Source organism: Mixophyes fleayi, chromosome 7 (assembly GCF_038048845.1).
Source record: "Mixophyes fleayi isolate aMixFle1 chromosome 7, aMixFle1.hap1, whole genome shotgun sequence".
Classification (NCBI taxonomy): domain Eukaryota; kingdom Metazoa; phylum Chordata; class Amphibia; order Anura; family Limnodynastidae; genus Mixophyes; species Mixophyes fleayi.
The window spans coordinates 1069320-1088739 of NC_134408.1; the positions used below are offsets into that span (position 1 = coordinate 1069320).

At 52.9% G+C, this 19420-nt stretch overlaps 1 protein-coding gene across 2 annotated transcripts in view; it reads right to left on the reverse strand.

Moving 5' to 3' along the window:
• Positions 1-2382: 2382 nt before the first annotated feature.
• Positions 2383-19420, reverse strand: part of PELO (pelota mRNA surveillance and ribosome rescue factor) — a 31479-nt gene continuing 14441 nt past the window's right edge. The window contains exons 10-13 of one of the 2 annotated variants that reach the window (XM_075178754.1): positions 14201-14272; positions 14032-14106; positions 3336-3367; positions 2383-2745 (exon numbers count right to left, since the gene is read on the reverse strand). In XM_075178754.1, coding sequence (XP_075034855.1) covers positions 2657-2745; positions 3336-3367; positions 14032-14106; positions 14201-14272 — 268 coding nt within the window. In that variant the 3' untranslated portion in view covers positions 2383-2656. The remainder of the gene's footprint in view (positions 2746-3335; positions 3368-14031; positions 14107-14200; positions 14273-19420) is intronic. The other variant, XM_075178755.1, reaches the window with a different exon arrangement.

Below are 19420 nucleotides of genomic sequence, written 5' to 3' on the forward strand. Positions count from 1 at the left end.
TTCCTGTGCTATTTGGGAGATTCCTTCATGCTAACATTTAATTTCCCTGCCAGTATTAAGGTTCCAATCTGTTACCATGAGATTGTACAATTAGATTTCCATTGAATTGTACAGAATCTTTTGTGTGGGGGTTGGAAGATGATCAGATGAACCAGATATGACACAACCACCTCTGGTCAGATCCATGTCCGAGGCACCAGCATTGGGTGCGTGGTAATAATTACAGTCTGATGTCTCTATAGATATGGGAGGGGCGGTTCTTCTGGAATAGAGTGTTACCGAGCACGACATCATTGCAGCAGTGGCGGTGACCCCCAATTGTCACTCCTCACCCGCCAGAGGAGGCGGAGACCCCCATTGTCACTCCTCACCCGCTAGAGGCGGTTACCCACATTATCATTACTCACTCACCAGAGGAGGTGACCCCCATTGTCACTCCTCACCCGCCAGAGGAGGCGGTGACCCCCATTCTCACCCGCCAGAGGAGGCGGTGACCCCCATTGTCATTCCTCACCCGCCAGAGGAGGCGGTGACCCCCATTGTCACTCCTCACCCGCCAGAGGAGGCGGAGACCCCCATTGTCACTCCTCACCCGCTAGAGGCGGTTACCCACATTATCATTACTCACTCACCAGAGGAGGTGACCCCCATTGTCACTCCTCACCCGCCAGAGGAGGCGGTGACCCCCATTCTCACCCGCCAGAGGAGGCGGTGACCCCCATTCTCACTCCTCACCCGCCAGAGGAGGCGGTGACCCCCATTGTCACTCCTCACCCGCCAGAGGAGGCGGTGACCCCCATTGTAATTACTCACTCACCAGAGGTGACCCCATTGTCACTCCTCACCCGCCAGAGGAGGCGGTGACCCCCATTCTCACTCCTCACCCGCCAGAGGAGGCGGTGACCCCCATTGTCACTCCTCACCCGCCAGAGGAGGCGGTGACCCCCATTGTAATTACTCACTCACCAGAGGAGGTGACCCCATTGTCACTCCTCACCCGCCAGAGGAGGCGGTGACCCCCATTGTCACTCCTCACCCGCCAGAGGAGGCGGTGACCCCCATTCTCACTCCTCACCCGCCAGAGGAGGCGGTGACCCCCATTCTCACTCCTCACCCGCCAGAGGAGGCGGTGACCCATATTCTCACCCGTCAGAGGAGGCGGTGACCCCCATTGTCATTACTCACTCACCAGAGGAGGTGACCCCATTGTCACTCCTCACCCGCCAGAGGAGGCGGTGACCCCCATTGTCACTCCTCACCCGCCAGAGGAGGCGGTGACCCCCATTGTCATTACTCACTCACCAGAGGAGGTGACCCCATTGTCACTCCTCACCCGCCAGAGGAGGCGGTGACCCCCATTGTCATTAACCTGGAAGAGAAGGCGGTGGTCTATATTGTTGTTCCTCCCCCACCAGAGGCGGTGATGACCCCCATTGCACACCCGCCAGCGGAGGCGGTGACCCTCTATATTGTTGCTCCTCACCCACGAGAGAAGGGGATCACAACTATTGTCATTCACCTAGCGGATGTGACCCATATTGTCCTTACTAACTGGGCAAAGAAGGGGGGCCCTAGTGTAGTTTCTCACTGTCCAGAGAATATGGGGACCCTTCTTGTAGTTTCTCACCCTCCAAACAAGCCAGTGACCCCCATTCTCGTCCTTGTGGCTATGGCCCTAGGCTGGTAATTACTGAATGTTTTCACTGCTGAGACTGCCGGAGTCTGATCGGGGCAGCTGATCACAGGAAAAATAACATCAAAATATCAAGTTTAGCCTTTTATAAATTCTGTGGTTATCCAAAGAATGGAAAAGAAAACCCCCAAGAGGTAGCACAGGGGCAAATAATTATTTTGATTTGAATATCCCCATTTTTCTGCCCTTTCTTCTTAAGTAATGAGGAACCCGGTGTCCACACTACATATTACATACACACTACACTGAATAAGTATGTAATATACAGAGTTATACCTACCTGTCCATCAACCCAAAACTGCTCGCTTCTCGCGGGTTAAGGTGGGTGGGGCCTGACTCATACGATGTTGTCAGAGCACCACCCAGTGACCTTCCCGTTCATCCGTTTATCCAGCCATCCTGGTAGAGAGCAGCATTCATCCCTTGGGGTAACCCATTGGAAGAGGGAGAATGCGGCACAGAAAGCGCCAATAGCCCGACATTATTTTGTATCTTAATAAATTCCACCTCAAAGTAATTTTGGGCGGAGACCTTATCTAACTTACCATCACATAGAGAACTTATTACTCTATATGTAGGAGTGGTATAAACCAGTACCACATACACCCAATCATTATTCTTCATACAGAGAGTACCGGCCTACAGGATCTATCACATGACATCAACAGCAGGAACTAACAAAACAGTGATTCTACCAGCCCGTTATTGCCACCAATCATTTCTGGTCTGAGCTCCATGTATTTATTTGATGATCACAGGAGAACCTTGGAGACAGCGCTGTGTATTCCATACGTCAAAGAGTAGCGCTTATACCGAGAAGTCTCACATGATAACAACACTGAGTCTTTGGTGAGCAGAGTGACCACTCGGTAACACGCTACACTCTACATAATACATGGGCTTAATAAATAGTCAGTCTCTAAGGGTTCCCTTGTATTCCATGTGCGATAAGCTGTGGCTGCATTAGTCTTCTTCTGAGGTCGACTCATCCTCCGATAGATCCGCTACCGGAAAGCGTAAAATTGCTGCAACGCCTGTTAGCTGATTCAATTCTAGAGAAAAAACAACCAGTCATGATGGTGGACACACTACACACAAATATAACCCACCCATCGCCATGGCAGAATATAAAGTGCTCCAGTAGATGGCGCTCATCAGGGCACGATGTGCATTAATCAGTTTCTCTGTCCAACCACTCATATTTCTCTATTCCCATATTAAGTTCCCAAGTTCTTAGGGCCTGATTCATTAAGGATCTTAACTTAAGAAGTTTCTTATTTAAGTCTCCTGGACAAAACCATGTCACAATGCAAGGGGTGAAAACTAGTTTTCTGTTTTGCACATAAGTTAAATACTGACTGTTTTTTCATGTAGCACACAAATACTTGATAGTTTATTTCTACACTGAAATTTAAAGTTGATATTTGTGTGTTACATGAAAAATCAGTCAGTATTTAACTTGTGTGCAAAACAGAATACTAATTTTCACCCCTTGCATTGTGACATGGTTTTGTCCAGGAAACTTAAATAAGAAACTACTTTAAGTTCCTTAATGAATCAGGCCCTTAGTTTTAAAGCAACTACTTCAAGTTATAAAATATGCCAGATTATTGTCTCCCAATAACAGAACAAAACCACTTACGTTCTCCTGACACATGCAAACTGGAGAATATCCTGAGGGAAAAAGGAGGGACAGATAAAACTTCACATCAATCACTCCATCCAACGTATCTGTCCTACCACAACCACTGAGTGTCTGCCATTCATCATCACCTCCATTACTGCCGTTCACCAGTCACTTCATCCAACGTGTATCCTACCACAACCACTGAGTGTCTGCCGTTCATCATCACCTCCATTACTGCCGTTCACCAGTCACTTCATCCAACGTGTATCCTACCACAACCACTGAGTGTCTGCCATTCACCATCACCTCCATTACTGCCGTTCACCAATCACTTCATCCAACGTGTATCCTACCACAACCACTGAGTGTCTGCCGTTCATCATCACCTCCATTACTGCCGTTCACCAGTCACTTCATCCAACAAGTATTCTACCACAACCACTGAGTGTCTGCCATTCATCATCACCTCCATTACTGCCGTTCGCCAGTCACTTCATCCAACGTGTATCCTACCACAACCACTGAGTGTCTGCCGTTCATCATCACCTCCATTACTGCCGTTCACCAGTCACTTCATCCAACGTGTATCCTACCACAACCACTGAGTGTCTGCCGTTCATCATCACCTCCATTACTGCCGTTCACCAATCACTCCATCCAACGTGTATCCAACCACAACCACTGAGTGTCTGCCATTCATCATCACCTCCATTACTGCCGTTCACCAGTCACTTCATCCAACGTGTATCCTACCACAACCACTGAGTGTCTGCCGTTCATCATCACCTCCATTACTGCCGTTCACCAATCACTCCATCCAACGTGTATCCTACCACAACCACTGAGTGTCTGCCGTTCATCATCACCTCCATTACTGCCGTTCACCAATCACTCCATCCAACGTGTATCCAACCACAACCACTGAGTGTCTGCCATTCACCATCACCTCCATTACTGCCGTTCACCAGTCACTTCATCCAACGTGTATCCTACCACAACCACTGAGTGTCTGCCGTTCATCATCACCTCCATTACTGCCGTTCACCAATCACTCCATCCAACGTGTATCCAACCACAACCACTGAGTGTCTGCCATTCATCATCACCTCCATTACTGCCGTTCACCAGTCACTTCATCCAACGTGTATCCTACCACAACCACTGAGTGTCTGCCGTTCACCATCACCTCCATTACTGCCGTTCACCAGTCACTTCATCCAACGTGTATCCTACCACAACCACTGAGTGTCTGCCATTCATCATCACCTCCATTACTGCCGTTCACCAGTCACTTCATCCAACGTGTATCCTACCACAACCACTGAGTGTCTGCCGTTCACCATCACCTCCATTACTGCCGTTCACCAGTCACTTCATCCAACGTGTATCCTACCACAACCACTGAGTGTCTGCCGTTCATCATCACCTCCATTACTGCCGTTCACCAGTCACTTCATCCAACGTGTATCCTACCACAACCACTGAGTGTCTGCCGTTCACCATCACCTCCATTACTGCCGTTCACCAGTCACTTCATCCAACGTGTATCCTACCACAACCACTGAGTGTCTGCCGTTCATCATCACCTCCATTACTGCCGTTCACCAGTCACTTCATCCAACGTGTATCCTACCACAACCACTGAGTGTCTGCCGTTCATCATCACCTCCATTACTGCCGTTCACCAATCACTTCATCCAACGTGTATCCTACCACAACCACTGAGTGTCTGCCATTCACCATCACCTCCATTACTGCCGTTCACCAATCACTTCATCCAACGTGTATCCTACCACAACCACTGAGTGTCTGCCGTTCATCATCACCTCCATTACTGCCGTTCACCAATCACTTCATCCAACGTGTATCGTACCACAACCACTGAGTGTCTGCCGTTCATCATCACCTCCATTACTGCCGTTCACCAGTCACTTCATCCAACGTGTATCCTACCACAACCACTGAGTGTCTGCCATATATCATCACCTCCATTACTGCCGTTCACCAGTCACTTCATCCAACGTGTATCCTACCACAACCACTGAGTGTCTGCCGTTCATCATCACCTCCATTACTGCCGTTCACCAGTCACTTCATCCAACGTGTATCCTACCACAACCACTGAGTGTCTGCCATTCATCATCACCTCCATTACTGCCGTTCACCAGTCACTTAATCCAACGTGTATCCTACCACAACCACTGAGTGTCTGCCGTTCATCATCACCTCCATTACTGCCGTTCACCAGTCACTTCATCCAACGTGTATCCTACCACAACCACTGAGTGTCTGCCGTTCATCATCACCTCCATTACTGCCGTTCACCAGTCACTTCATCCAACGTGTGTCCTACCACAACCACTGAGTGTCTGCCATTCATCATCACCTCCATTACTGCCGATCACCAGTCACTTCATCCAACGTGTATCCTACCACAACCACTGAGTGTCTGCCGTTCATCATCACCTCCATTACTGCCGTTCACCAGTCACTTCATCCAACGTGTATCCTACCACAACCACTGAGTGTCTGCCGTTCATCATCACCTCCATTACTGCCGTTCACCAGTCACTTCATCCAACGTGTGTCCTACCACAACCACTGAGTGTCTGCCATTCATCATCACCTCCATTACTGCCGATCACCAGTCACTTCATCCAACGTGTATCCTACCACAACCACTGAGTGTCTGCCGTTCACCATCACCTCCATTACTGCCGTTCACCAGTCACTTCATCCAACGTGTATCCTACCACAACCACTGAGTGTCTGCCGTTCATCATCACCTCCATTACTGCCGTTCACCAGTCACTTCATCCAACGTGTATCCTACCACAACCACTGAGTGTCTGCCGTTCATCATCACCTCCATTACTGCCGTTCACCAATCACTCCATCCAACGTGTATCCAACCACAACCACTGAGTGTCTGCCATTCATCATCACCTCCATTACTGCCGTTCACCAGTCACTTCATCCAACGTGTATCCTACCACAACCACTGAGTGTCTGCCGTTCATCATCACCTCCATTACTGCCGTTCACCAATCACTCCATCCAACGTGTATCCTACCACAACCACTGAGTGTCTGCCGTTCATCATCACCTCCATTACTGCCGTTCACCATCACTCCATCCAACGTGTATCCAACCACAACCACTGAGTGTCTGCCATTCACCATCACCTCCATTACTGCCGTTCACCAGTCACTTCATCCAACGTGTATCCTACCACAACCACTGAGTGTCTGCCGTTCATCATCACCTCCATTACTGCCGTTCACCAATCACTCCATCCAACGTGTATCCAACCACAACCACTGAGTGTCTGCCATTCATCATCACCTCCATTACTGCCGTTCACCAGTCACTTCATCCAACGTGTATCCTACCACAACCACTGAGTGTCTGCCGTTCACCATCACCTCCATTACTGCCGTTCACCAGTCACTTCATCCAACGTGTATCCTACCACAACCACTGAGTGTCTGCCATTCATCATCACCTCCATTACTGCCGTTCACCAGTCACTTCATCCAACGTGTATCCTACCACAACCACTGAGTGTCTGCCGTTCACCATCACCTCCATTACTGCCGTTCACCAGTCACTTCATCCAACGTGTATCCTACCACAACCACTGAGTGTCTGCCGTTCATCATCACCTCCATTACTGCCGTTCACCAGTCACTTCATCCAACGTGTATCCTACCACAACCACTGAGTGTCTGCCGTTCACCATCACCTCCATTACTGCCGTTCACCAGTCACTTCATCCAACGTGTATCCTACCACAACCACTGAGTGTCTGCCGTTCATCATCACCTCCATTACTGCCGTTCACCAGTCACTTCATCCAACGTGTATCCTACCACAACCACTGAGTGTCTGCCGTTCATCATCACCTCCATTACTGCCGTTCACCAATCACTTCATCCAACGTGTATCCTACCACAACCACTGAGTGTCTGCCATTCACCATCACCTCCATTACTGCCGTTCACCAATCACTTCATCCAACGTGTATCCTACCACAACCACTGAGTGTCTGCCGTTCATCATCACCTCCATTACTGCCGTTCACCAATCACTTCATCCAACGTGTATCCTACCACAACCACTGAGTGTCTGCCGTTCATCATCACCTCCATTACTGCCGTTCACCAGTCACTTCATCCAACGTGTATCCTACCACAACCACTGAGTGTCTGCCATATATCATCACCTCCATTACTGCCGTTCACCAGTCACTTCATCCAACGTGTATCCTACCACAACCACTGAGTGTCTGCCGTTCATCATCACCTCCATTACTGCCGTTCACCAGTCACTTCATCCAACGTGTATCCTACCACAACCACTGAGTGTCTGCCATTCATCATCACCTCCATTACTGCCGTTCACCAGTCACTTAATCCAACGTGTATCCTACCACAACCACTGAGTGTCTGCCGTTCATCATCACCTCCATTACTGCCGTTCACCAGTCACTTCATCCAACGTGTATCCTACCACAACCACTGAGTGTCTGCCATTCATCATCACCTCCATTACTGCCGTTCACCAGTCACTTCATCCAACGTGTATCCTACCACAACCACTGAGTGTCTGCCGTTCATCATCACCTCCATTACTGCCGTTCACCAGTCACTTCATCCAACGTGTGTCCTACCACAACCACTGAGTGTCTGCCATTCATCATCACCTCCATTACTGCCGATCACCAGTCACTTCATCCAACGTGTATCCTACCACAACCACTGAGTGTCTGCCGTTCATCATCACCTCCATTACTGCCGTTCACCAGTCACTTCATCCAACGTGTATCCTACCACAACCACTGAGTGTCTGCCGTTCATCATCACCTCCATTACTGCCGTTCACCAGTCACTTCATCCAACGTGTGTCCTACCACAACCACTGAGTGTCTGCCATTCATCATCACCTCCATTACTGCCGATCACCAGTCACTTCATCCAACGTGTATCCTACCACAACCACTGAGTGTCTGCCGTTCACCATCACCTCCATTACTGCCGTTCACCAGTCACTTCATCCAACGTGTATCCTACCACAACCACTGAGTGTCTGCCGTTCATCATCACCTCCATTACTGCCGTTCACCAGTCACTTCATCCAACGTGTATCCTACCACAACCACTGAGTGTCTGCCGTTCATCATCACCTCCATTACTGCCGTTCACCAGTCACTTCATCCAACGTGTATCCTACCACAAACACTGAGTGTCTGCCGTTCATCATCACCTCCATTACTGCCGTTCACCAGTCACTTCATCCAACGTGTATCCTACCACAACCACTGAGTGTCTGCCATTCATCATCACCTCCATTACTGCCGATCACCAGTCACTTCATCCAACGTGTATCCTACCACAACCACTGAGTGTCTGCCGTTCATCATCACCTCCATTACTGCCGTTCACCAGTCACTTCATCCAACGTGTATCCTACCACAACCACTGAGTGTCTGCCGTTCATCATCACCTCCATTACTGCCGTTCACCAGTCACTCCATCCAACGTGTATCCTACCACAACCACTGAGTGTCTGCCATTCATCATCACCTCTATTACTGCCGTTCACCAATCACTTCATCCAACGTGTATCCTACCACAACCAGTGAGTGTCTGCCGTTCACCATCACCTCCATTACTGCCGTTCACCAGTCACTCCATCCAACGTGTATCCTACCACAACCACTGAGTGTCTGCCGTTCATCATCACCTCCATTACTGCCGTTCGCCAGTCACTCCATCCAACGTGTATCCTACCACAACCACTGAGTGTCTGCCATTCATCATCACCTCCATTACTGCCGTTCACCAGTCACTTCATCCAACGAGTATCCTACCACAACCACTGAGTGTCTGCCATTCATCATCACCTCCATTACTGCCGTTCACCAGTCACTTCATCCAACGTGTATCCTACCACAACCACTGAGTGTCTGCCATTCATCATCACCTCCATTACTGCCGTTCACCAATCACTCCATCCAACGTGTATCCTACCACAACCACTGAGTGTCTGCCGTTCATCATCACCTCCATTACTGCCGTTCACCAGTCACTTCATCCAACGTGTATCCTACCACAACCACTGAGTGTCTGCCGTTCATCATCACCTCCATTACTGCCGTTCACCAGTCACTTCATCCAACGTGTATCCTACCACAACCACTGAGTGTCTGCCATTCATCATCACCTCCATTACTGCCGTTCACCAGTCACTTCATCCAACGTGTATCCTACCATCAACCACTGAGTGTCTGCCGTTCATCATCACCTCCATTACTGCCGTTCACCAGTCACTTCATCCAACGTGTATCCTACCACAACCACTGAGTGTCTGCCGTTCATCATCACCTCCATTACTGCCGTTCACCAGTCACTTCATCCAACGTGTATCCTACCACAACCACTGAGTGTCTGCCATTCATCATCACCTCCATTACTGCCGTTCACCAGTCACTTCATCCAACGTGTATCCTACCACAACCACTGAGTGTCTGCCGTTCATCATCACCTCCATTACTGCCGTTCACCAGTCACTTCATCCAACGTGTATCCTACCACAACCACTGAGTGTCTGCCGTTCATCATCACCTCCATTACTGCCGTTCACCAGTCACTTCATCCAACGTGTATCCTACCACAACCACTGAGTGTCTGCCGTTCACCATCACCTCCATTACTGCCGTTCACCAGTCACTTCATCCAACGTGTATCCTACCACAAACACTGAGTGTCTGCCGTTCATCATCACCTCCATTACTGCCGTTCACCAGTCACTTCATCCAACGTGTATCCTACCACAACCACTGAGTGTCTGCCATTCATCATCACCTCCATTACTGCCGTTCACCAGTCACTTCATCCAACGTGTATCCTACCACAACCACTGAGTGTCTGCCATTCATCATCACCTCCATTACTGCCGTTCACCAATCACTTCCATCCAACGTGTATCCTACCACAACCACTGAGTGTCTGCCGTTCATCATCACCTCCATTACTGCCGTTCACCAGTCACTTCATCCAACGTGTATCCTACCACAACCACTGAGTGTCTGCCGTTCATCATCACCTCCATTACTGCCGTTCACCAGTCACTTCATCCAACGTGTATCCTACCACAACCACTGAGTGTCTGCCATTCATCATCACCTCCATTACTGCCGTTCACCAGTCACTTCATCCAACGTGTATCCTACCACAACCACTGAGTGTCTGCCGTTCATCATCACCTCCATTACTGCCGTTCACCAGTCACTTCATCCAACGTGTATCCTACCACAACCACTGAGTGTCTGCCGTTCATCATCACCTCCATTACTGCCGTTCACCAGTCACTTCATCCAACGTGTATCCTACCACAACCACTGAGTGTCTGCCAGTTCATCATCACCTCCATTACTGCCGTTCACCAGTCACTTCATCCAACGTGTATCCTACCACAACCACTGAGTGTCTGCCGTTCATCATCACCTCCATTACTGCCGTTCACCAGTCACTTCATCCAACGTGTATCCTACCACAACCACTGAGTGTCTGCCGTTCATCATCACCTCCATTACTGCCGTTCACCAGTCACTTCATCCAACGTGTATCCTACCACAACCACTGAGTGTCTGCCGTTCACCATCACCTCCATTACTGCCGTTCACCAGTCACTTCATCCAACGTGTATCCTACCACAACCACTGAGTGTCTGCCGTTCACCATCACCTCCTATTACTGCCGTTCACCAGTCACTTCATCCAACGTGTATCCTACCACAACCACTGAGTGTCTGCCGTTCATCATCACCTCCATTACTGCCGTTCACCAGTCACTTCATCCAACGTGTATCCTACCACAAACACTGAGTGTCTGCCGTTCATCATCACCTCCATTACTGCCGTTCACCAGTCACTTCATCCAACGTGTATCCTACCACAACCACTGAGTGTCTGCCGTTCATCATCACCTCCATTACTGCCGTTCACCAGTCACTTCATCCAACGTGTATCCTACCACAAACACTGAGTGTCTGCCGTTCATCATCACCTCCATTACTGCCGTTCACCAGTCACTTCATCCAACGTGTATCCTACCACAACCACTGAGTGTCTGCCATTCATCATCACCTCCATTACTGCCGTTCACCAATCACTTCATCCAACGTGTATCCTACCACAACCACTGAGTGTCTGCCGTTCATCATCACCTCCATTACTGCCGTTCACCAGTCACTTCATCCAACGTGTATCCTACCACAACCACTGAGTGTCTGCCGTTCATCATCACCTCCATTACTGCCGTTCACCAGTCACTTCATCCAACGTGTGTCCTACCACAACCACTGAGTGTCTGCCGTTCATCATCACCTCCATTACTGCCGTTCACCAGTCACTCATCCAACGTGTATCCTACCACAACCACTGAGTGTCTGCCATTCATCATCACCTCCATTACTGCCGTTCACCAATCACTCCATCCAACGTGTATCCTACCACAACCACTGAGTGTCTGCCGTTCATCATCACCTCCATTACTGCCGTTCACCAGTCACTTCATCCAACGTGTATCCTACCACAACCACTGAGTGTCTGCCGTTCATCATCACCTCCATTACTGCCGTTCACCAGTCACTTCATCCAACGTGTATCCTACCACAACCACTGAGTGTCTGCCATTCATCATCACCTCCATTACTGCCGTTCACCAGTCACTTCATCCAACGTGTATCCTACCACAACCACTGAGTGTCTGCCGTTCATCATCACCTCCATTACTGCCGTTCACCAGTCACTTCATCCAACGTGTATCCTACCACAACCACTGAGTGTCTGCCGTTCATCATCACCTCCATTACTGCCGTTCACCAGTCACTTCATCCAACGTGTATCCTACCACAACCACTGAGTGTCTGCCATTCATCATCACCTCCATTACTGCCGTTCACCAGTCACTTCATCCAACGTGTATCCTACCACAACCACTGAGTGTCTGCCGTTCATCATCACCTCCATTACTGCCGTTCACCAGTCACTTCATCCAACGTGTATCCTACCACAACCACTGAGTGTCTGCCGTTCATCATCACCTCCATTACTGCCGTTCACCAATCACTCCATCCAACGTGTATCCTACCACAACCACTGAGTGTCTGCCGTTCATCATCACCTCCATTACTGCCGTTCACCAGTCACTTCATCCAACGTGTAACCTACCACAACCACTGAGTGTCTGCCGTTCATCATCACCTCCATTACTGCCGTTCACCAGTCACTTCATCCAACGTGTATCCTACCACAACCACTGAGTGTCTGCCATTCATCATCACCTCCATTACTGCCGTTCACCAATCACTTCATCCAACGTGTATCCTACCACAACCACTGAGTGTCTGCCATTCATCATCACCTCCATTACTGCCGTTCACCAATCACTTCATCCAACGTGTATCCTACCACAACCACTGAGTGTCTGCCGTTCATCATCACCTCCATTACTGCTGTTCACCAGTCACTTCATCCAACGTGTATCCTACCACAACCACTGAGTGTCTGCCGTTCATCATCACCTCTATTACTGCCGTTCACCAGTCACTTCATCCAACGTGTATCCTACCACAACCACTGAGTGTCTGCCGTTCATCATCACCTCCATTACTGCCGTTCACCAGTCACTTCATCCAACGTGTATCCTACCACAACCACTGAGTGTCTGCCGTTCATCATCACCTCCATTACTGCCGTTCACCAGTCACTTCATCCAACGTGTATCCTACCACAACCACTGAGTGTCTGCCGTTCATCATCACCTCTATTACTGCCGTTCACCAGTCACTTCATCCAACGTGTATCCTACCACAACCACTGAGTGTCTGCCGTTCATCATCACCTCCATTACTGCCGTTCACCAGTCACTTCATCCAACGTGTATCCTACCACAACCACTGAGTGTCTGCCATTCATCATCACCTCCATTACTGCCGTTCACCAATCACTTCATCCAACGTGTATCCTACCACAACCACTGAGTGTCTGCCATTCATCATCACCTCTATTACTGCCGTTCACCAATCACTCCTCCATCAACGTGTATCCAACCACAACCACTGAGTGTCTGCCGTTCATCATCACCTCCATTACTGCCGTTCACCAGTCACTTCATCCAACGTGTATCCTACCACAACCACTGAGTGTCTGCCGTTCATCATCACCTCCATTACTGCCGTTCACCAGTCACTTCATCCAACGTGTATCCTACCACAACCACTGAGTGTCTGCCGTTCATCATCACCTCCATTACTGCCGTTCACCAGTCACTTCATCCAACGTGTATCCTACCACAACCGAGTGTCTGCCATTCCTCGCCACCTCCATCTTCATTACTGCCATTTATCAATCACCACCATCCTATGTAGATTTATTACTACCAATCCACCCATAGTCTTCATTATGACCATTCCACTACCAACCTACACTGGGGAAATTAACTAAAATATTATCAACAGAAGATGTTCAGATTCTCTGTTACTCAGCACAATTCTCCTCCAATACCCCATATTCCTCTAAGACCTTCACCACAAAGCCGTTCTATGGTTCTCAACCATAATCTCCACCATTCAAATTTCACAGCTTCTTCCTACTGCGCAAAACCAACATCCCACGCAACCTCCTCAATCCGTTCCTCCTTCTCACCTTACGGTCCCTCCGTTCTCTTTCACATTGTCCACAAGTCTAACGTAGCGGCTTCGTGTTGCCACATCTTGATGTCTAAAGCAGAAGAGATATTAAAAAAGAACATGTTATTTGGGAAGGCCACATCCTGCATGATGGCAGAAAGCACAAGTGACCCCACACTACCTACCTGAAGAGCTCGTCAGTGACTAACAGAGTGTCTACAGCCAGGGCCTCGTTGGCTCTCTCTACGTGCTTAATCCTGTTAGAGCAGAGATCAAATGTGTGAGAATCAGACATGGGGTTACTTTGTGCATCATCAGAGGAGCAGTATCTGCCCAGCGTGAGGAGGAGGAGAGGAGCAGTGTCTGCCCAGCGTGAGGAGGAGGAGAGGAGCAGTGTCAGCCCAGCGTGAGGAGGATGAGAGGAGCAGTGTCTGCCCAGCGTGAGGAGGATGAGAGGAGCAGTGTCAGCCCAGCGTGAGGAGAGGAGCAGTGTCTGCCCAGCGTGAGGAGGAGGAGAGGAGCAGTGTCAGCCCAGCGTGAGGAGGAGGAGAGGAGCAGTGTCAGCCCAGTGTGAGGAGAGGAGCAGTGTCTGCCCAGCGTGAGGAGGAGGAGAGGAGCAGTGTCTGCCCAGCGTGAGGAGGATGAGAGGAGCAGTGTCTGCCCAGCGTGAGGAGAGGAGCAGTGTCTGCCCAGCGTGAGGAGGAGGAGAGGAGCAGTGTCAGCCCAGCGTGAGGAGGAGGAGAGGAACAGTGTCTGCCCAGCGTGAGGAGGAGGAGAGGAGCAGTGTCTGCCCAGCGTGAGGAGGAGGAGAGGAGCAGTGTCTGCCCAGCGTGAGGAGAGGAGCAGTGTCTGCCCAGCGTGAGGAGGAGGAGAGGAGCAGTGTCTGCCCAGCGTGAGGAGGAGGAGAGGAGCAGTGTCTGCCCAGCGTGAGGAGGATGAGAGGAGCAGTGTCTGCCCAGCGTGAGGAGGAGGAGAGGAGCAGTGTCTGCCCAGCGTGAGGAGGATGAGAGGAGCAGTGTCAGCCCAGCGTGAGGAGGAGGAGAGGAGCAGTGTCTGCCCAGCGTGAGGAGGATGAGAGGAGCAGTGTCTGCCCAGCGTGAGGAGGAGGAGAGGAGCAGTGTCTGCCCAGCGTGAGGAGAGGAGCAGTGTCTGCCCAGCGTGAGGAGGAGGAGAGGAGCAGTGTCAGCCCAGCGTGAGGAGGATGAGAGGAGCAGTGTCAGCCCAGCGTGAGGAGGATGAGAGGAGCAGTGTCTGCCCAGCGTGAGGAGGATGAGAGGAGCAGTGTCTGCCCAGCGTGAGGAGGATGAGAGGAGCAGTGTCTGCCCAGCGTGAGGAGGAGGAGAGGAGCAGTGTCTGCCCAGCGTGAGGAGGAGGAGAGGAGCAGTGTCTGCCCAGCGTGAGGAGGAGGAGAGGAGCAGTGTCAGCCCAGCGTGAGGAGGAGGAGAGGAGCAGTGTCTGCCCAGCGTGAGGAGGAGGAGAGGAGCAGTGTCAGCCCAGCGTGAGGAGGAGGAGAGGAGCAGTGTCAGCCCAGCGTGAGGAGGATGAGAGGAGCAGTGTCAGCCCAGCGTGAGGAGGATGAGAGGAGCAGTGTCAGCCCAGCGTGAGGAGGAGGAGAGGAGCAGTGTCAGCCCAGCGTGAGGAGGATGAGAGGAGCAGTGTCAGCCCAGCGTGAGGAGGAGGAGAGGAGCAGTGTCTGCCCAGCGTGAGGAGGAGGAGAGGAGCAGTGTCAGCCCAGCGTGAGGAGGATGACAGGAGCAGTGTCTGCCCAGCGTGAGGAGGAGGAGAGGAGCAGTGTCAGCCCAGCGTGAGGAGGAGGAGAGGAGCAGTGTCAGCCCAGCGTGAGGAGGATGAGAGGAGCAGTGTCAGCCCAGCGTGAGGAGGATGAGAGGAGCAGTGTCAGCCCAGCGTGAGGAGGAGGAGAGGAGCAGTGTCAGCCCAGCGTGAGGAGGATGAGAGGAGCAGTGTCAGCCCAGCGTGAGGAGGATGAGAGGAGCAGTGTAAGCCCAGCGTGAGGAGGAGGAGAGGAGCAGTGTCAGCCCAGCGTGAGGAGGAGGAGAGGAGCAGTGTCAGCCCAGCGTGAGGAGGATGAGAGGAGCAGTGTCAGCCAAGCGTGAGGAGGAGGAGAGGAGCAGTGTCTGCCTAGCGTGAGGAGGATGAGAGGAGCAGTGTCAGCCCAGCGTGAGGAGGATGACAGGAGCAGTGTCTGCCCAGCGTGAGGAGGATGACAGGAGCAGTGTCTGCCCAGCGTGAGGAGGAGAGGAGCAGTGTCTGCCCAGCGTGAGGAGGAGGAGAGGAGCAGTGTCAGCCCAGCGTGAGGAGGAGGAGAGGAGCAGTGTCTGCCCAGCGTGAGGAGGAGGAGAGGAGCAGTGTCTGCCCAGCGTGAGGAGGAGGAGAGGAGCAGTGTCAGCCCAGCGTGAGGAGGAGGAGAGGAGCAGTGTCAGCCCAGCGTGAGGAGGAGGAGAGGAGCAGTGTCTGCCCAGCGTGAGGAGGATGACAGGAGCAGTGTCAGCCCAGCGTGAGGAGGAGGAGAGGAGCAGTGTCAGCCCAGCGTGAGGAGGATGAGAGGAGCAGTGTCTGCCCAGCGTGAGGAGGAGGAGAGGAGCAGTGTCTGCCCAGCGTGAGGAGGAGGAGAGGAGCAGTGTCAGCCCAGCGTGAGGAGGAGGAGAGGAGCAGTGTCAGCCCAGCGTGAGGAGGAGGAGAGGAGCAGTGTCAGCCCAGCGTGAGGAGGAGGAGAGGAGCAGTGTCAGCCCAGCGTGAGGAGGAGGAGAGGAGCAGTGTCTGCCCAGCGTGAGGAGGAGGAGAGGAGCAGTGTCAGCCCAGCGTGAGGAGGATGAGAGGAGCAGTGTCAGCCCAGCGTGAGGAGGAGGAGAGGAGCAGTGTCAGCCCAGCGTGAGGAGGATGAGAGGAGCAGTGTCTGCCCAGCGTGAGGAGGAGGAGAGGAGCAGTGTCTGCCCAGCGTGAGGAGGATGAGAGGAGCAGTGTCTGCCCAGCGTGAGGAGGATGAGAGGAGCAGTGTCTGCCCAGCGTGAGGAGGAGGAGAGGAGCAGTGTCAGCCCAGCGTGAGGAGGATGACAGGAGCAGTGTCAGCCCAGCGTGAGGAGGAGGAGAGGAGCAGTGTCTGCCCAGCGTGAGGAGGATGAGAGGAGCAGTGTCTGCCCAGCGTGAGGAGGAGGAGAGGAGCAGTGTCAGCCCAGCGTGAGGAGGAGGAGAGGAGCAGTGTCAGCCCAGCGTGAGGAGGAGGAGAGGAGCAGTGTCTGCCCAGCGTGAGGAGGATGAGAGGAGCAGTGTCAGCCCAGCGTGAGGAGGAGGAGAGGAGCAGTGTCTGCCCAGCGTGAGGAGGATGAGAGGAGCAGTGTCTGCCCAGCGTGAGGAGGAGGAGAGGAGCAGTGTCAGCCCAGCGTGAGGAGGATGAGAGGAGCAGTGTCAGCCCAGCGTGAGGAGGAGGAGAGGAGCAGTGTCTGCCCAGCGTGAGGAGGAGGAGAGGAGCAGTGTCTGCCCAGCGTGAGGAGGAGGAGAGGAGCAGTGTCTGCCCAGCGTGAGGAGGAGGAGAGGAGCAGTGTCAGCCCAGCGTGAGGAGGATGACAGGAGCAGTGTCAGCCCAGCGTGAGGAGGATGACAGGAGCAGTGTCAGCCCAGCGTGAGGAGGATGACAGGAGCAGTGTCAGCCCAGCGTGAGGAGGATGAGAGGAGCAGTGTCTGCCCAGCGTGAGGAGGATGACAGGAGCAGTGTCAGCCCAGCGTGAGGAGGATGAGAGGAGCAGTGTCAGCCCAGCGTGAGGAGGAGGAGAGGAGCAGTGTCTGCCCAGCGTGAGGAGGAGGAGAGGAGCAGTGTCTGCCCAGCGTGAGGAGGAGGAGAGGAGCAGTGTCAGCCCAGCGTGAGGAGGATGAGAGGAGCAGTGTCTGCCCAGCGTGAGGAGGAGGAGAGGAGCAGTGTCAGCCCAGCGTGAGGAGGATGACAGGAGCAGTGTCTGCCCAGCGTGAGGAGGAGGAGAGGAGCAGTGTCTGCCCAGCGTGAGGAGGAGGAGAGGAGCAGTGTCTGCCCAGCGTGAGGAGGAGGAGAGGAGCAGTGTCAGCCCAGCGTGAGGAGGAGGAGAGGGAGCAGTGTCAGCCCAGCGTGAGGAGGATGACAGGAGCAGTGTCAGCCCAGCGTGAGGAGGAGGAGAGGAGCAGTGTCAGCCCAGCGTGAGGAGGAGGAGAGGAGCAGTGTCAGCCCAGCGTGAGGAGGATGACAGGAGCAGTGTCTGCCCAGCGTGAGGAGGAGGAGAGGAGCAGTGTCAGCCCAGCGTGAGGAGGATGAGAGGAGCAGTGTCAGCCCAGCGTGAGGAGGAGGAGAGGAGCAGTGTCAGCCCAGCGTGAGGAGGAGGAGAGGAGCAGTGTCTGCCCAGCGTGAGGAGGAGGAGAGGAGCAGTGTCTGCCCAGCGTGAGGAGGAGGAGAGGAGCAGTGTCAGCCCAGCGTGAGGAGGATGACAGGAGCAGTGTCAGCCCAGCGTGAGGAGGATGACAGGAGCAGTGTCAGCCCAGCGTGAGGAGGATGACAGGAGCAGTGTCAGCCCAGCGTGAGGAGGATGAGAGGAGCAGTGTCTGCCCAGCGTGAGGAGGATGACAGGAGCAGTGTCAGCCCAGCGTGAGGAGGATGAGAGGAGCAGTGTCAGCCCAGCGTGAGGAGGAGGAGAGGAGCAGTGTCTGCCCAGCGTGAGGAGGAGGAGAGGAGCAGTGTCTGCCCAGCGTGAGGAGGAGGAGAGGAGCAGTGTCAGCCCAGCGTGAGGAGGATGAGAGGAGCAGTGTCTGCCCAGCGTGAGGAGGAGGAGAGGAGCAGTGTCAGCCCAGCGTGAGGAGGATGACAGGAGCAGTGTCTGCCCAGCGTGAGGAGGAGGAGAGGAGCAGTGTCTGCCCAGCGTGAGGAGGAGGAGAGGAGCAGTGTCTGCCCAGCGTGAGGAGGAGGAGAGGAGCAGTGTCAGCCCAGCGTGAGGAGGAGGAGAGGAGCAGTGTCAGCCCAGCGTGAGGAGGATGACAGGAGCAGTGTCAGCCCAGCGTGAGGAGGAGGAGAGGAGCAGTGTCAGCCCAGCGTGAGGAGGAGGAGAGGAGCAGTGTCAGCCCAGCGTGAGGAGGATGACAGGAGCAGTGTCAGCCCAGCGTGAGGAGGAGGAGAGGATCAGTGTCAGCCCAGCGTGAGGAGGATGACAGGAGCAGTGTCAGCCCAGCGTGAGGAGGAGGAGAGGAGCAGTGTCAGCCCAGCGTGAGGAGGATGACAGGAGCAGTGTCAGCCCAGCGTGAGGAGGAGGAGAGGAGCAGTGTCAGCCCAGCGTGAGGAGGAGGAGAGGAGCAGTGTCAGCCCAGCGTGAGGAGGATGACAGGAGCAGTGTCTGCCCAGCGTGAGGAGGATGACAGGAGCAGTGTCTGCCCAG